At 43.5% G+C, this 17,869-nt stretch overlaps 1 protein-coding gene across 1 annotated transcript in view; it reads right to left on the bottom strand.

Annotated features, from left to right (window-relative positions):
* The window catches only part of VPS13B (vacuolar protein sorting 13 homolog B), a 610,900-nt gene that overhangs the window by 29,577 nt on the left and 563,454 nt on the right, over positions 1–17,869 (bottom strand). The window contains exons 48-54 of the mRNA XM_081111114.1: positions 17,388–17,558; positions 16,828–17,029; positions 15,271–15,459; positions 12,860–13,006; positions 11,357–11,640; positions 9,105–9,232; positions 8,189–8,388 (exon numbers count right to left, since the gene is read on the bottom strand). Of these exons, the coding sequence (XP_080967240.1) occupies positions 8,189–8,388; positions 9,105–9,232; positions 11,357–11,640; positions 12,860–13,006; positions 15,271–15,459; positions 16,828–17,029; positions 17,388–17,558 (1,321 nt within the window). The remainder of the gene's footprint in view (positions 1–8,188; positions 8,389–9,104; positions 9,233–11,356; positions 11,641–12,859; positions 13,007–15,270; positions 15,460–16,827; positions 17,030–17,387; positions 17,559–17,869) is intronic.

The following is a 17,869-nucleotide window of genomic DNA, read 5'->3' as shown; positions in this document are numbered from 1 at the left end:
CTCCTTCCTGGCACGAGCAGGATTCTACTCCTTACCCCACGCAATTAGGTATGACTAATTTTGGTCAATGAATTGACATGTGTTGCTTCTGAGGCAAAGCATAAAAGAGCCAGCCTTCCCCCCTCCCACCTCGCCCCCCCCTGCAGTCTACTGCGTTCTCAATAAACTACTACTGCTCTGTAAATTTTTGAACCTAGAGTAAGAGAGACTATGATTATTTGAGACTCAAAACAAGCTGCAATACTGGCCCAGACAGAGCTCTGAGGGTAGATGCAAGGACTGGAGGAATAATGGGAAGAGCGCTCTTCCAAGAGTAGAAATGGGCTCAAAGACTAAGCTTTGCTTCCAGGGTGCGATCCACAATACATGCTCTCAAAATTCCAGACTTGTTATGGACGAGAGGCTCTCATCCCTCCTCTTTCCAATTTGGAGGGACCGTGCCTGTTATCCTGTCCTGTACAAGGGGAAGAGGCAGCAGATAGTTCATAGGTCTCCAGAAGGGAGTTATACCCAGACTACGGGAGCCTCATGCAGAAGACTGGGTTTCAACTGGGATGTGACTGGTTAGCATCTTGGGGAGATTTGCTTGTTCTGTGTGTGGAAAAAATGAATGACTAAATGGGGATTGTTTTTTAGTTGTTTGGTACTGCTCAAGGAGCTAGTGGGTCCTAATCAATGCTGTCATTAGTTATGTTTTACTTTTCTCACTTCACACCGTAGCATGGGGACGGGTGTGTGTGTGTGTGTGTGTGTGTGTGTGTGTGGAAGGCTATAGAAAGAGAGGTGCTGTTCTCAGTGCAGAACATTCGGGGCTACTCTGCTGCCATCTGTACCTGTTAGAGCACTCTGTCAGTGACCTTCTCTTACGTGTGGGTCAGTGGTTAGCGTGTCAGCCCACACACTGAAGGGTTGTGGGTTCAATTCCTGATGAAGGGCATGTATCTGGGTTGCAGGTTTAGGGCTTGTATGGGAGGCAACCTATCGATGTGTCTCTCTCACATCGACATAGCTCTCTCTCTCTCTCTCTCTCTCTCTTTCCCCCTCCCTTCCACTCTCTCTAAAAAGCAATGGGAAAAGTAGAAACACTTTAATATAATTTGTGCTTTTCTATATATTATCTTCATTAAAATGATTAATTATTATATTTATATCCAACATATAATATTTTTAAATATTACAGTTTTAATTGTATTGAACAAATAAGTTACAAGGTGATACATAGGAAATCATTGAAAATATTCTTGAAAATCTTCCTTTCTTTCCCTCTTTCTCTTCCCCCTTATAGGCAATGTGTGACAACCCAGAGATAATCAGAGGCGCCTTCAGCATCCAGCGCTGCAGCCGGTTAAACCAGGCCTCTCAGAAGGAGATGGCTGGTGGGTATTGGACACAGATCCGGAGCTTCAAAAAGGTGTGGAGGCCAGAGATGGTTACTGGCAGTGCCTGGGTGATAGTGGCTAAAGCTATGAGATGAATTAGATTCCCAGAGAGAAAAAGGAGGGAGATGAATTTCTAAGATGATCAAGGTGGAAAAGGACGGAAAGAAAACAGCAGGGGCTTGAAACAACAGTGGTTACGTAACCTTCTCGAGATTCTGAGGACTCTCATGAGTCATGACATCCTTGTAACCAGATAAGAAATATCTGGGATAGTTCGAGAAGTGCCTTTGCATGCATCTTCTCATTTAAGAGATGTGGGCGGTGACGGTGAGTTTAGGGTGCTGGCGGCTGGCTGAACCCACGCACCAGGGAAGTGTCTAGAGTTTCACTGCAGCGCGTAGACCTTGCTTCGTCCTGCTCCACACACTAATGATGACGACGGACACGTAGAACGCATGCTTACCACATCTACAGACGAAGGACAGCTACCACGGATACTTAATATGCTGGATGGCAGCCTCACATATTTTTTTAAAGTGATTTCAACAAACTGGACTGGGCCAATAGCAACAAGATTTAATTGATTGGGGAGAAATGTACGGTCCCGCCACTGGGTTAAAATCAACTGTACAGCGAGTTACATGATAAAGACCTGGGGAATGTGGTTGACCACAAGCTCAATAATAACAAAGAGTCTGAGCTTGTTAATGAAAAGCTAACTCAGTCTCTACTTTCTTTATGGAGGTATGGAGAGGCAGTGGCTGCTTAGACCACATTTGGAATACGGGGTGCCATCCGGCTGCCAGGTTTTAAAGGGGAACCTAACACACCAGTGTGCTCAGAGCAGGGCAACTGTGGGGATGGGTCTGGGAGTCACATGACTGGAGGAATGAGTCAAGGAACCAGAAAGGTGTGGCCTGGAGGGGAGGACGCTTAGAGAAGTGTCGAAGCCGCCTTCCGTGCCTTAGTGTCGCTCGTAAAAGGGAAGTAAATAACTGGATGCTCCAGAGGGCAAAACAAGGCTGCGTGCCCGGATGCTACCAGGGAGTCTCCGCGAGATAGCAGCACAGACTGCCTCGGTCCCTGCGGCGCGAGTCTTGCCTGGACACGGGCAACGTCGTGGAAGGGACACTCGCACGAAGGGAAAGGGGTCCTAGGAAACCTCTGACTGGTGCTTCTGTGAATGTTCTGGTAGCGTATTTACAGCCGGGACAGGACTCCGAGGGCAGACAGTGACCTTAGCTTCATGTATGAAAAACAAGACGGGGCCGCGTCTGACCACATCCAGGTTCCAGCCTGATCCTGCTCCGCCAGTTACAACCCACCCAGCTGACTCCTTGGTAAGCCTCAATCCTCTCACCAGTTAAAAAAACACACACACATAAAAATTATTGCTCTATTTTAGAATTTTTGTGGGGATCAAAGGCTCTATCTTAGATACTTGACAACATTAATTTAGTTACTCAGGTCTCTGAAGGCAGGAATTAGGCCTTTCTCAGGGCAAAAGGTTTGGCCCCTGATAGGCCCTCAATAAAAGTTTATGGAATAAATGAATGAAAGACTGTGGATGTGAACGCACTCTGTAAATGGTACAGAGCTATATAAACACGAAGGACTTCCATCTCCCCTCCCCACACACACACACAATGGGAGAAGAAAACAGCGAGGACAGTGACCCACGACACAATTATGCGAGGAGTCCAAGATCATGGGTATTTACTGGGTCATTGTAGAAGTCATCAGCAAAGGGATTATTTTAATCTGAGTTTTGGGGTTCAAACCACTCATCCTTCTCAACTCATACAAATTAACAAAAGGAAGACAAACAATCCACCTAAAAAATGGGCAAAGGACCTAAATAGACACTTCTCCAAAGTGGAAATACAGATGGACAAGAGACATATGAAAAAATGCTAAAAGTAACTAATCATCAGAAAGATGCAATTTAAAACAACAATGAGTTATCACCTCACACCTGTCAGAATGGCTGCCATCAACAAATCAACAAATGACAAGTGTTGGTGAGGATGTGGAGAAAAGGGAATCCTAGTACATTGCTGGTGGGAATGCAGACTGGTGCAGCCATTATAGAAAACAGTATGGCGTTTCCTCAAAAAGTTAAAAATAGAACTGCCATTTGACCCAGTGATCCCACTTCTAGGAATACAAGCTAAGAAACCAGAAACACCAATCAGAAAGAATATATGCATCCCTATGTTCACAGCCACACCATTTACAATAGCTAAGATCTGGAAACAGCCCAAGTGTCCATCTATAGATGGGTAAATAAAAAAGCTGTGGTACATTTACATCGTGGAATACTCTGCAGCAGTATAAAAAGAAGGATCTCTTACCCTTTGAGACAGCATGGAGGGATCTGGAGAGTATGATGCTAAGTGAAATAAGCCAGTCAGAGAAAGAAAAATATCACATGATCTCACTCATATGTGGAATTTAATGAACAAAAAAAACTGATGAACAAAATAATCCAGAGAGATGGAAGCATGGAACAGACTGTCAAATCTCCAAGGGAAGGCAGGAATTGGGGGGGTGGCGGGGGGAAGTGGAGAGAGATTAACTTGGGAACTTATCCTATCTAATAATAGACAAATATGGTAATTGACCATACCTTCACTACGCCTCCCATTGGCTAATCAGTGAGATATGCAAATTATCCGCCAACAAAGATGGTGGTTAATTTGCATATGTAGGCGCGAAGCGGCGGAGCGAAGACTGAAGGCGGCTCCGGCCGGAGCAGCGCAGGTTTGAAGGCGGCTCCGGCTGGAGCGAAGGCCTGGGTCCCGGGTGCTGGAGGAAAACCGGTGCCGGCAGCCAGGGGAAAGGAAGGCCTATTGCACAAATCTTTTCATGCAACAGGCCTCTAGTTCTATGTAGTAAAGAGGCAATATGCAAATTAACCCTCACACGATGGCTGCCTATGACCAGGCCGGCAGGGGGGTTAGTGAGGGATGACCAAACAACTGAACAAGCAGGCTGTGTGGGGCGACCAGGCCAGCGGGGGGCCGTGAGGGGCGACCAGGCTGGCAGAGGGGGCAGTTGGGGGTGAACAGGCTGGCAGGGGGCGCAGTAAGGGGTGACCAGGCCGGTGGAGGGGGCAGTTAGGAGCGACCAGGACGGCAGGGAGGGGGCAGTTGGGGGCAACCTGGCCGGCAGGTGGGGGCAATTAGGGGCAATCAGGCCGGCACACAGAGACAGTGAGGGGCGATCAGGCTGGCGGCAAGGGCGCAGTTAGGGGCGACCAGCAGGCAGGCAGGTGAGTGATTAGGAGCCAGCAGTCCAGGATTGTGAGAGGGATGCCCGACTGCCGGTTTAGGCCCGATCCCCATCGAATTTCATGCACTGGGCCTCTAGTATACATATGTGAATAGCCCACGGACACACATAATACTGTGGTGAAGGCCTGGGGGCGGGCAGGGTGGAGGGGGTCAATGGAGAAAAAATAGAGGACATCTGTAATACTGTCAACAATAAAGACAGATTTATAAAAATAAACATAGTACCTCTTTGTGTCATTAAAAAGTTATCTTCTGCATATTCCCTTCCACAGCCCATTACAAAATTATACAACATGACACTATCCTATTCATAAAGCCAAGACAAGGGGGCACATCGATGACTGACAAAAGCTACAGGACTTCTCTTCCTTGCAGCTTAATGGGGATTTTCTGGAGTTTTAATTCTGCTTTTTGAAATTTGCATCATGTGCCTCGGAGAGGGCTGAGGAAAGCCTCTGAGACAAGCTCACTCCTACAGAAGAGCTGCTTCCTTTCATCAGAGGACACACGCCCTCCCTCCCCAGTGATTTATACGCCTGGTGCACTACTGAGGCCGCGGCCGCGAGGGGCTGGAACAAATCTTCCTGCCGAAGAGGAAGTACGCCCTGGTCTGCGGGACATATGGCACACAGTTCCTCGAAGATTAATGGGAACATGACACTCTGCTGGGTCCTCAGACCAGGGATGATAAGGGTGTTGGAAAGAGTACCTCCCCTCTTAGCTTTGAAGTATCCTTGACTACAAAGGTTGGAGGAAATTTAGAGTGGATGGGAATCCCCGAAATAAGGTTGGCGGGCAGAATGCCCGACTGTAAAGACGTCCCAAGACCATATATAAGCCAGGTTTTGAAACTCTTCTAACGGACACAGAGTAGCTCACAGTATTTACTTTGTAAATTAATGTGACCAGGAGCGTCTCCTGAGGCTGCACAGACTCTCACTGTTCATCAAACAGCCTGTGGATGGAAAGCACACCCTGGGTATTTTGGAGCCACTGTGAATACAGGTCTCCAAAGTGAGTGTGGTCTCCAGGCTGCTTGGCCTCTTGCACCTGCCCCCGGCCAGGTCCTTCAGCTCTGCACAGCGACTGCTCTCCCAAGCTCCCCCTCCCCCCGCCCCTTTCTCTCTCTCTCACAGATGATTCATTCCACACTTCACAATAAACTTAAGGCCACCGAGTACCAATTTATTCAATGTTCTGGCCCCATCCCTCCAAATATCTCCACCTACACCTGTGTCCCTTCCGCACTCTTTTCCATGGTCAGATAAAAGGACATGGCCCTTCTGTTGAAGTCGAATTACAGGCTCTGGGTTTGGACATGTCTATCTGGGCAACTTCTTGCTCACATTTTCCACTTCTTTACTGACTCCTCCCCTGCAGCATGCAGCGAGCTTCCTCCCCTCTGATCTCATCTGCTTCATGGCCTCGCTCCTGGGAAGAACACCTTTCCCCTTTCCCTCCCGTCCCTCACTTGCATTTACTCTGCACTTGTACTTCCCTACGCTGCTTTCCTCTTTCCACATCTCACGCCTGTGCCCTTCCGCGCTCAGGGGCTTCGTGCTTCCACCTGCCGGGCTTTCCTCCTCCCTCTCTGCTTCCTCCTCAGTCTCTTGCTGCACTGGACTTATATAATGAAGTTTCCCAAGGGTAGGCCTGGAGCCCTCTTTCTCTTCTCCCTTGGTAACCTCATCTTCTCATTCATTCATTCATTCATTTGATATTTATTAACATCTTATTGTGCTGACTGGTACTATGTTGTAGGCTAAGAATGAAAAAGGCAAATATCAAGTGTTCTGTAAAAAAAGAAGGAAATCTTACCTCTTGTGATAGCATGGAGGGACCTGGAGAGTATTATGCTAAGTGAAATAAGCCATCAGAGAAAAGAAAGTACCATATACTTTAACTTACATGTAGAATCTAATAGACAAAATCAACTGATAAATAAAATGGAAACAGTGTCATAGCTAGAGGATAGACTGGCAGCTGTCAGAGGGGAGGAGTTGGGGACTGGGTGAAAAATGTGAAGTGACTGAGCAAAACACAAAATAAAAACAAATTCATAGACACAGACAACAGTGTGTGATTACCAGAGGGAGACAGGGTGGAGGGAGGTAGAAAAGGGGAAAGGAAGATAAATGGCGAAGAAAGGGAACTTGATTTGGGTTGAACACACAATACAATATACAAGTGATATACTATGGAATTATACACATGAAACCTGAATAATTTTATGAACCAATGTCACCCCAATAAATTCAATTAAAAGATGTAAAGTGCTTAGCCCAATGCCTGTCATACAGTTGGTGATTTTTAAATGGTAATCATTATTACTGTACATATATTCATAATTTTAATGTGTTTTGTTATCATTATAATGGGACCTACTTCAAAAGCTTATTGTGAAGATCAAATAAACTAACAGATGAGAAAGAACATTAAAAAAGTTCAGCACAATATTATTTGGCTATAAAGTGGAATAAAGTTCTGATACCTGTTATAACATGGACAAACCTTGAAAATATTATGCCCAGTGAAATAAGCCAGACACAAAAGGACATATATTGTTTGATTCCACTCTTGTGAGGTGCCTAGAATAGGCAAAGTCAGACACAGAAAATACAATAGAGGCTACCAGGGGCTGAGAAAAGGGGAACATCGGGGGTTATTGCTTAGTGGACAGAGCTTGGGTTTGGGATTCTGAAATAGTGCTGATGGCAGTACGACATGGTGAATGCCACTAAATTATCTATTACAAATGGCAAATTTTAAGCACAGCAGAAACAAAATGCTTGACTCGTGCCATTTTCAATATAAAATAACACCAACTAATATCCAGAGTAAGACAGGGACAAAGCCAGGACCTTTTATCTGTTCAGAATTTTAAAACTCATATTTGCAAAGTTTTATGGACTACTAGGAAAAAATATATATTTTTAAATTAGTAAACTTGTGCCCTGGCCGGGTGGCTCGGTTGGTTGGAGCGTCATCCTATACACCAAGAAGGTTGTGGGCTTGGGGCACATACCTAGGGTTGTGGGTTCAATCCCTGGTTGGGGCGCATACGGGAGGCAACCAATTGATGTTTCTCTCTAAAAATCACATATCCTCAGGTGAAGACTAAATAAGTAAATAAGTAAATAAATAAAATTAGTAAACCTTCAAAAGAGGGAACTGATCTAGGGTTGTCATTATGATTGTTTTAACATCTGGCCAGTTGGACTACCTTCTATGACAGAAGTCCAACAATTTCATTTCGTTTTTGACCTTGTACTAGAACTAAGGTGGGCTTCTTTTCCAAGTGCCCTTCTCTGGTAAACAGCTGTATAAAATGCTTTAGAGATACATATGCTGCACTTATATTTGAGAATTTATAACATGAGGATATACACACACCCTAATGCAGAAACAGGAAGTTCAGCATTTAGAAAACTATGCTTAAAAATAGAAAACCACCAAAACCTCAGAAAAGGGAATTCTCCTTCGGGCAGTAACAGGACGGCCCGGCTCACTGACCTGCATTCCCTGGCTGTTGATGTCGATGGCATCGCTCCACTCGGTCGTCATTTCATCCTGGAGTTCCACTCTCAACAGGAGGCTGGGGAGGAGGTCTCTGGTCTTGCAGTCTGGGTAACTGGAAATCTGATGATAAAGCTCATGATGGACTGAGCACTCAGAAGGGACTTTTCTGCAATAAACCTCAAACTTTGGAATATCTAAAAAAAAAATTTGCACATTTAAAATGTATTTCAATTTTATTGATATTTGTTTTCAGAGCTATAAGCTTAGATAACACTAATGAACACTCATATTTGGTCAATATACATACAGTTCTTGGTTAGATAGCCATGTTGCTGAGATAGTATTTGTAAATAAAATTTTTATTGACCAAATTAAAATTAAATGTTTTACACTCTGTTACTCTCTAGAGCAGTGATGGCGAACCTTTTGAGCTCGGCGTGTCAGCATTTTGAAAAACCCTAACTTAACTCTGGTGCCATGTCACATATAGAAATTTTTTGATATTTGCAACCATAGTAAAACACAGAAATATTTTTGATATTTATTTTATATATTTAAATGCCATTTAACAAAGAAAAATCAACCAAAAAAAATGAGTTCGCGTGTCGCCTGACACGCGTGTCATAGGTTAGCCATTACTTCTCTAGAGGAAGGCCTTCACAAATATCAATGAAGAAAATGTCCTATTCAATTTAAAGAAAATATAAAAAAGATTTTAAAAAGGCATATGGAAGCTTAGGCCTTTAAAACAAACTCAGGGATATTAAACAGAATGTGGCAAGAAAAACTTTATAGGGGAGGAATAATATATGTATTTAAACATTCTTCAAAGGATCACAACTACTAAGTCAAAATCCTCCGGAAAAAATACAAGTTCTGAATCACTTAAATTCAATGCTATAAAATATACCTTTAATATTTTCCTTTATCACTATTGTTACTGGACATCTGTTGTGGAAAATGATTCGAGGACTAGGGTCTTCTGAGAAGGTTAAATAAGTCACTCCAAAGTGTTCTTGATATGTCAGTGCAATAGCCCTAGAACAGAATCAAATCAGATGACAGAAATGGTTTAGAAATAAATTTATCTTTTTCTCCTGATCCATGTTTACTTCGACTTGCAATTCAGGACTCTACAATCCTTCTCTTTTATAAATCAGAGGAAATGTTTTCTAGAGAAAGAAGGGCATCTTCTTACATATTAACTGCCATATATTAATTATAGCTTACTGATTTTTTTCCTGAAAACAGTTTATTGTAAACCACTGTTTAAAATGTGAAAACCTGGTTAAAAGAATAACCCTAACTTCTACACTCAGAGAATGGCAGGTAACCTCCTGCTAACCTGCCTCCGGCCGCTTTCCCCTCAGTGCGCATGAGCCTTAACTTTTCAGACAGGTGCTTTCTCCTCCAAGTGCCTGGTAAATTTGGGCAGAGGGGGAGCTGGAGTGCTTTAGCAGGACTCCGAGAGAATTCAGGTACTTGTTTTTGTTTTCCCACCTAGAGGTGGGTAGGCTCATAATGGCCGTTTGTCTTCACAAGCATCATCCTTTGCAGGATCTCCGTTTTGACTACCAACAACAAAGCTGGATTATTCGGCACCAGACTGCTGTGTGGGTCAGGCTGCCTTCTACAATAGAGCGACAACATTTTTCCAATTTAGACCTAATAAACTACCAAACAACAGTTCCTATCAAAGCAGGAAAAATTCTCTCTGAAGTTTAAATGACATGAATTGATTATTTAAATTAATCAAATAAATCAGGTATTTGCCATTTATCCTGTTCACCAGTGTCTGAGTCCTTCCTGAAGACTGTATTTGTCTGAAATGCCAAAGTGAACTGTCCACTGGCATTTGGGGAAATCCCAGCAGCACCACCACGAGATGTGCACTGTTCGACTGAGGAGAGGAGGGAGGGGATGGGGCAGCAGGAGGTGCATTCCTTTCAGAGTGCGGCCCTTGGGTCTGCACCAAAGTTCTCTGCCAGCTTGATTTTGAAAGAGCTGAGCAAGCCATCCTCAGAGAATTTCCTTGTGGACGGCCACGAAAGCTGGGGCCCGCACTGACATACGGGCTTTAAATCTAACATCTCGCTTAATAGTTAAGAATAAGATTAAATTATTTTAATAAAATTATGTCTTGTAATTCTTAGAATTTTAAAGTTTCAAGTAGAAACTTTAATTTTGTCTTTAAGTTTAAGAAATAAGCATGTTTTCTAGACACAGGCTCACATCACTTTCAAAAACACTTCCTTAAACTCACCACACTTCACTTCTCCAATCGGAACAGAAGGACGGCCACTCCTCTGGGGCGGGGGAGGGAGGGAGGAAGTGTGCATAAAGCAGGGATGAGGCTGGATGTTGTGAAAGGAGGGATGCATGCGTGTGGGGTAAAGTGAGTTAGGAAGTTATTTTCTAAAGTGTTACCACTAGAAATAGTGCCTCGCCGAGTTCGGATGACTAACACCTCAAGTAAAGTCTGTAAGTCCGCACTCACGGGAATAAGGCCCCTCTCCTGCGGCCGCGTTTTCTTTTGTACTTTCACGTACGGCACACCTAAGTCCCCCCGACAGCTACAGAAGGGACATAGTGCAAGCAACACAACCACAAAATAAAAGTCCAGTCTGAACAAACCACTGCCCGTCCCTGGCTTGAGTCCGCGGTGGTTATTTGCATAATTGGTAACTTGTGTGCAGGAACGACCACAGGACAGAGTCTTCTGTAACTTGTGTTTATCTAAGTTATCTCCCTTAATGACTTTTTGAGAAAAATTCCATTTTAAAGTAAGATATGGGAAAAGAAAAAGGTTTTCCAACTAGACTCTCATATTTTAACCTATCATTTGACAGGGGCTAAGAGGTCATAAAAGAGGGCGGTCTTTTCCTTGTGATGCGGTGCTGCTGTTATTTGAGGGCACAGACACCGTCATCCGCCCCAGGAGGAGCCGCCTGGGGAAGAATCCCATCAGCAGTCTCCTGGGGCCACCCACACGTGGGCTTCACATTTGTCCAGTTGTATGCTCTGTCTCGGAGAAGTTAACAACGAAAGTGAACCCTAGCTTTCCACATGGTGAACGTGGCCATTATTCTCCTGTCTCTTTCCACACCTCCATCAACAGCTGCAGTGACAAGCAAAGCAGGGCATGCACATGGTGTAAACTACCTGGTACAGAATCCGTCTTCCCTGCGACTGCCGACGGGCACGGCCACACTCTGCCTGGGAAAGTCCTGCCGAACCACAGCCGGCAGGCTCCAGCACTGGGAGCTGCTGGCACCTGTGGCCGGAGAGAAGGCCAGAGAGATCTGTTTCTGCAGGAGAGATGCATCCAATGCTGACTGACTGAGGTCAGGCATTAAGTCCCAGCAAGGAAGGGAGCTGCAGTGCACAGCAGGCTGCTCGCCGCCTGGGCAAATGCTGAAGGTAGTGCTGTCGGGAACGCGAAAATACTGAAACAAAGAACAGACGATGCAGAGAGCACACTTACTACAGTACACAGAGAAGTTAAGGTTTTTCAAGCAAAGTGTCTAAGAAACCATAGCCATGTAATCTCAGGGGTGGCCCCGATCTAATGCTTCAGGAAGCCCCCGGGGTGGGGAGAAGCAGAATTTATTGTCAAATCCCTTCCCTACAATGAAAATGGTATTGACCTCTATTTCCCACCTGGGTACTTCTGCTCACCTATTTATTTATTAATATGTTTTTATTGATTTCTTAAGAGAGAAACATCAATCAGCTGCCTCCTGCACGTGTTCCACTGGGGATCGAACCCGCAATCTGGGCATATACCCTGACTAGGAATCGAACCTCGACCTCCTGGTTCATAGGTCAATGCTCAACCACTGAGCCATACCACCTGGGTTGGTCACCTATTTATTTTAACAACACTTTAATGAACCAAGATAAAAATGTACTATTCTGACATTTTTGTAAATACTTCAATTCATGGTAGACGTAGAAGAATACGACTTTCATCTGCATTTTACTGTTCTAATGTAGTATTTGGAGCTGAAAGTAAGAGATAACGGTGAATGTAGACAAAGGTAAAGTAAGATAATACTTTCCTACACAATAGTTTCAATAGCATAAAACAACAGCTACCATTTAGAATGCTCTGCATTTAAGTCCTTTTAAAATATCTTCCTTCTCTCTAAATATAACTTCATTTTAACTGTATAAAGAACTGCATAAAAACCCTCCTTGGATTTGTTTTCCGCGTATTCTGCCATGGAGATGTTGACATAAACGAGTTGGTACATTTTCACGTTTACTCTCCTGTGGACCCGGAGCTTGGTGCTCCCAGCCGCGGCACAGCTGGGGCCCAGCCCTGCGCCCATAGGCTTCTCAGGTGCCACAGCCTGAGACCTGGGAGCCAGGCCTCAGGAGGACCTCCTGCCTGTGCTGGACGCCTGTGCCGCAGCCTCCCAGCGGACGGGGTGGGCGGTGACTCCACGCTGTGTCAGGATGTGTCTGCTTGTTAATTAGGAGCAGTGCTTACAAGCACTGACCATGACATCCACAGTTTTAATTAAAGCAAGAACAAATGCATTTCTCTTTACCTATATTCAGCATTAGCTTTTTATTTGTTCTAGATTTTAAAAAGTTGATCCTACTTTATTGTAACTTATTGAAACTTAAGACAAGCCAATCACATTGAGAATCACTTACCTCTATTTCAGAATGGGGCTTGGAGACAAGTAACTGTGGTTTATAAAATATCTGATATGGGGTATTATTGATTACTGTAGTCTTGTCTTCAATCTGAATAATCTGTATGCCCTGCTGTACCATGGAGGAAATGCAGAACTGACACAACTGCAAGAAATTGGAGGAAGAGAACACTTGAGAACCTTATAAGGCAAACAGAAATCTCCTGGCTATTTTTAAAAGGTCATTTTACCACTGGGTTTCCCAGGTCAGTACCAAGTTACCTTCTGCTCCAGAGGACTTAATAGAGTCCCCTCTCAGTTTCAAAAGTGCCCTGGCCCCTCGTTACTCTACAAACGGGGTGCTTCAGCAAACCAGTTAGTTTTGCTGCCACCGTGTAGTGACCGATAGAGACCTGCTTTCAAGTTACTCCCTCACAAAATATTTATTTATAAAGCACCTTTACATAAACAAACGCCACTCATCTTTTTCAACATAAAAAATTCAACGAAACATTCCTCCTCTCTTCTTCGTGTGCATGAGAACAGCTGTCTCCCTGAGTGCCTACCTCGCCAAGGGGAGTTCCGGGAACTTCAATGCTGCTGCTGCTGCTAATGAAATCATAATGATTGGCTCTCATGTAGTGCCTTCTGTGGCTACCTGTAAGTACTTCATGCATATTAACTCACAGAGCCCTCACAACAGCCACATAGAGTCACTACTCTTATCCCCATTTTACAGACGAGGAAAATGAGGCACAAAGAGGTTAAGTAACTCGCCTAAGGTTTCAAATATAAAGAGGGTTGAAAACCATGCAGTCTGGTTCCATGGTGCTGCTCTTAATCACTACATGTATCATCTCACGACCTTACCATGTTATAGGAACTGGTGCTCAGAGAAGACATTATTGCCTAAAGGTACCCACCTAGCAAGTGGCACTATCAGGACAGCAGTTCTAAAAATGTGGTCTAGGCCCCATGGTCCGAGGGGGTGTCTTTGAGATCCTTGGAGGGGTCCCAAGGTCAAAACTGTCTTTATAATAATACTAAGATGCTATCTGTCCTTTCCACTCTAGTTCTCTACTGAGTGCACAAACGGAGTTTTCTGGAGGTTATAGGATGTATGATGTCATCACTTTCATGACTAATGGAATGTATGTGTATCCTCGTACTTTAATTTTTTTGTTTTGATTTCTAATTTGATAAATATCAATAGGTATAACCCACATGAGCGAAAAATTTTGGGAGGTCTTCAGTAATTTTAAGGGGTCCTGAGAATAAAACGTTTGAGAATCGCTGCTGAAGAATAATGAGATATAAATATGTAAAATAAATTTTCCAACAGTTCATTCATTCATTCACAAACATTTATTCAGCCTTTGCTGTGGCTATGCTGTGAGGTGCTGGACATATTGGGTGTTTGACTGTATATCATAACATTTTTTCCAGGTTTTGATGGTAGTTCTCAACTTACAACTATTCAACTTTGGGTGATTCACGCTTACAGCTCTTTGCCATTTACACCCATGTTCCAGTATTTTGGCCGGCAGAGCATAAACATGTGTTGCCCAGACAACTTTGAGGAAATGGATACCAGCCTTGAATATTGAAGAAAGACCAACTTCTTTGTATCAGAGAAATTTATTTTTAAAAAGTCACCAAGTGACCCTAACATTTCTTGAGAAACTTTTCAAAGATGCCTGTCAAACCTAACTTTTCCCACAGAAAGGCCACTGAATTATACTCCCCCCATGAAGTATTCCTTTCTTTTTCTGATTTGGGACAGCTAAAACAACGGAGATATGATTAAGTACAGCAGGAGACCTCGACATGGTACAACAGGATAGCGCACTTTCATACATGCAGTTTTATATGACTCGTCACTGTATTATTCACTTCATTGGTTTTCATGGACTTTGGAACATTTGTATTTAATTAATAACTGCTTAAGTATGTTTTTTGTATTCAGATCTTTAAAGACATGGGTACCAGTCTCCCGTGCAAGGATACAGCTCCCACTTAGAGCACTGGTTCTATGGGAAACCTGAATGGAGGCTGTCGCTGCGCTCAGGACAGAACCTGTGGCAGGAGCCTTTGTCCTTTTAGGTGTTGCTCAGAATGTTAGCAACTCTACTTCCTCCTCTACCAGAAGGAGGCAACTACAATCTGTGGGTATCTGTGAATACATCAAGTGACTGCTGAGTGTCCTGAGCTGGAGCAGTTCTCGGGTAAATTATGTGACGCAGCTTTTACCATTGGCGTAAGGAAAAACCTATAAAACGGAGAGGTCTAAGAATTCACGTGTTTCACTGTTATAAACTGTCTAGAACAAGTAATACCAAAGAGGGATTACAAAGAAAAGGGTGGGCTCATTTTAAGCAGGCTGAGGGGACGGCATGCTACTTGCCCTGACCCACACAACTTTGGTCCTACCTTCTGATGGCCTGGAAAAGCACCAAGTCTTATTTCAGCATCAACAAACCCTTCTTCGTCCAGTGACACAACTTCGCCATTCCCTCCATCTTTCCACTTTGGAGATGTCAGGTTATGAACCAGTTTAACTGCTCCTGACTTGTGCACAGTGTTTGTATTTGCCCAGTATATTCCAATTTGAAAAGCTTCCTGGAAAAATAATGCTTCAGTTATAAAGTATTATTCTTAACTTTGATATTTTTATCTCAATTCACAGGAATTTTTTTAATATTACAGTGGGGCCTTGACTTACGAGTGTCCCGACTAATGAGTTTTTCGAGATACGAGCTGTCTCTTGGCCGATTTTTTTGCTTTGAGTTGCAAGCTAAAATTCGGTTACGAGCCGGCTTCAGATACCCCATCGCTAGTTGATGCAGCGAACGTCACAGTGAACGCCACAACATCAGCCCAGCATCACGTGTCTCACTCGTTCACTTTAAGATTTGACATACGAGTAATTTGAGTTACAAGCTCCGTCACGGAACTAATTAAACTCGTAAGTCAAGGCCCCACTGTATATAATAGGTCTATTTAGGCAAACAATTCCTTTATGGTTTTCTCTTTCTTTTTCTACTTTCTTTCTTTTTGTAATGGCAGCACACATTTTATTTTAGGTCTCACTGTTTTCTTTGATTCATGGTGGAATTCATATTTACGGAAGAGGGGAATAAAACCAAACCCACGCTGTAACTACCCTATAAATACCAAAGGCTTAAAAACTGAAGGTTTCATTTCATTTGACAAAAGAATAACATGCAACTTTAGGTCCATGGAGGTCAACATTCCAATTCCATAAGGTAACATCATCTGATTATTTTTTAAAAATGCAATTGAATAAAGATGTTTATGAACTGAAGTCCCCCCAAAAAGAATGCTCAAGTTGTTCCCTATCAGAAAACATGTTACTTAGGTGTCCCTTGTACTCTATTTTCTTATAGATTTATGTGCCCTTTAAAATGAGCTAGCCTTACAGAGAAAATTCCCTGTGAGGGAGCATAAATCTTCCTGTGAAGTTCTGTTTGTGGTTAGGTTTCCCCCCCTGACAGTGATGATTCCATGTTATTGTCAACACTGGGTGGGCATCATGATTATGGAATTCAAATCCACTTATTTAAAAAGGGGGCCGTGACAAAAATGGTTGCTCAGAAATCCTCAATTCTTAACCACCTTGCAGATCTCTGGGGGGTCGGTTAGCACAGAATATGGCTCTATGGCCTGAATATATCTGAGCAGGCTGGTTCTAATGCTTGTCAAACATCCAGTACACAATGGAAATGAGAATGTAACAGTACAAGTTATCAAAGTTAATGATATCTCAAACATGAATACTGCTGATGGGCAAAAAAGGACGTCTGAGATGTTTGAATATCAAAGAACATTCCATACCCCTTACATGTGCATCTCAGAGGACAGTTTCCCACATCTGATTCATTCTGCTGTGAACATAAATGCAACCTCAGAATAAAAGCTAGCTGTTGAAAGAAAGGAATTCATATTAGTTAAAAAAAGTTATAGTACCTGGAAATTAGGAGGAATAATAATTTTGCCAGCAGGAACCTGCAGAACAATCTTCTCTCCTTCAAACAGCCAGAGGTCCCACTGGGACTGATTGATTAGCAGGGCCCAGGGGAGAAGCTCTATCAGCAAGGTTCTAACATGTGGCTTCCAGACTGACAGCTTCACGCGCATCGGGCTGTCCCACTGACTGAGCTGTTCGTTCCTGTTCCAAAGACCACATCAAGGGACTCGGTGAAATGCAGCTAATTCAGTGTTCAGGAAACATGGCTAAGGACCCCAGACACACTGTGTCCGGCAGGACACCTCTTCACATCACCATTATCTAATGCTGGGTGTGCACCAGGAGAAACTTTTCATGCAATTATGTGCCAGATTATGAGTAAAGTCATCTACAAAACACATCTACTGGATGATAAAAGGGCGGAATCTGACATATACAGGCAAGTATCTTCTTTTTACAAACACACCCTTTATTTTGGATATCTAACGTTGTTGTGAATGGTCTTTTATTACTTAATATTGAGAAATGTTTGCAGAAAAAGATTGCTGGAGGACATTACCTGTCAGTATCCTTCCTGCTATAGGGCCACAGGGGGTGAAGGGACTTCTCTGGCCCGTAGAAGTCATCAAGGATCTGGTGAATGGGACCTCCCGGGTGCGCCTTCGAAGCTATCTGCTTAACGAGGCACGTTGAGATGGGGACAGCGCAATGTGAAGGATCATCTTCTTCTCTGGGAAGTGGGGGGAAAAAGCAAGAATATCAGGTTTCCGCAGTGGTCTGCAACTTACGGAAAAGAACTAAGTACAAAGGTAGTATAGTCCGGTACTTCTTTTGTGAGGTTGAGTCAACTTTTGGTGTTTTAGGTTTTGGTGACACCGTGTTTGCATGACCTGGCCCTGGCTTCTTCCTCTTCCTACCCCTCCCCCGACCACAACCGTGCTTGGGTGAGTTCTCTATTCATCTCTTCTTTTGTGAGAGAAATTATGTGCCAATTAAATTTTCTAATGATCCCTCTTGTTTACTTCTAAGCTTAATAAAAAA

Source organism: Myotis nattereri (genome assembly GCF_964212035.1).
Source record: "Myotis nattereri genome assembly, chromosome: 17".
NCBI classification, from domain to species: Eukaryota; Metazoa; Chordata; class Mammalia; order Chiroptera; family Vespertilionidae; genus Myotis; species Myotis nattereri.
This window is presented reverse-complemented; position numbering and strand designations above follow the sequence as displayed.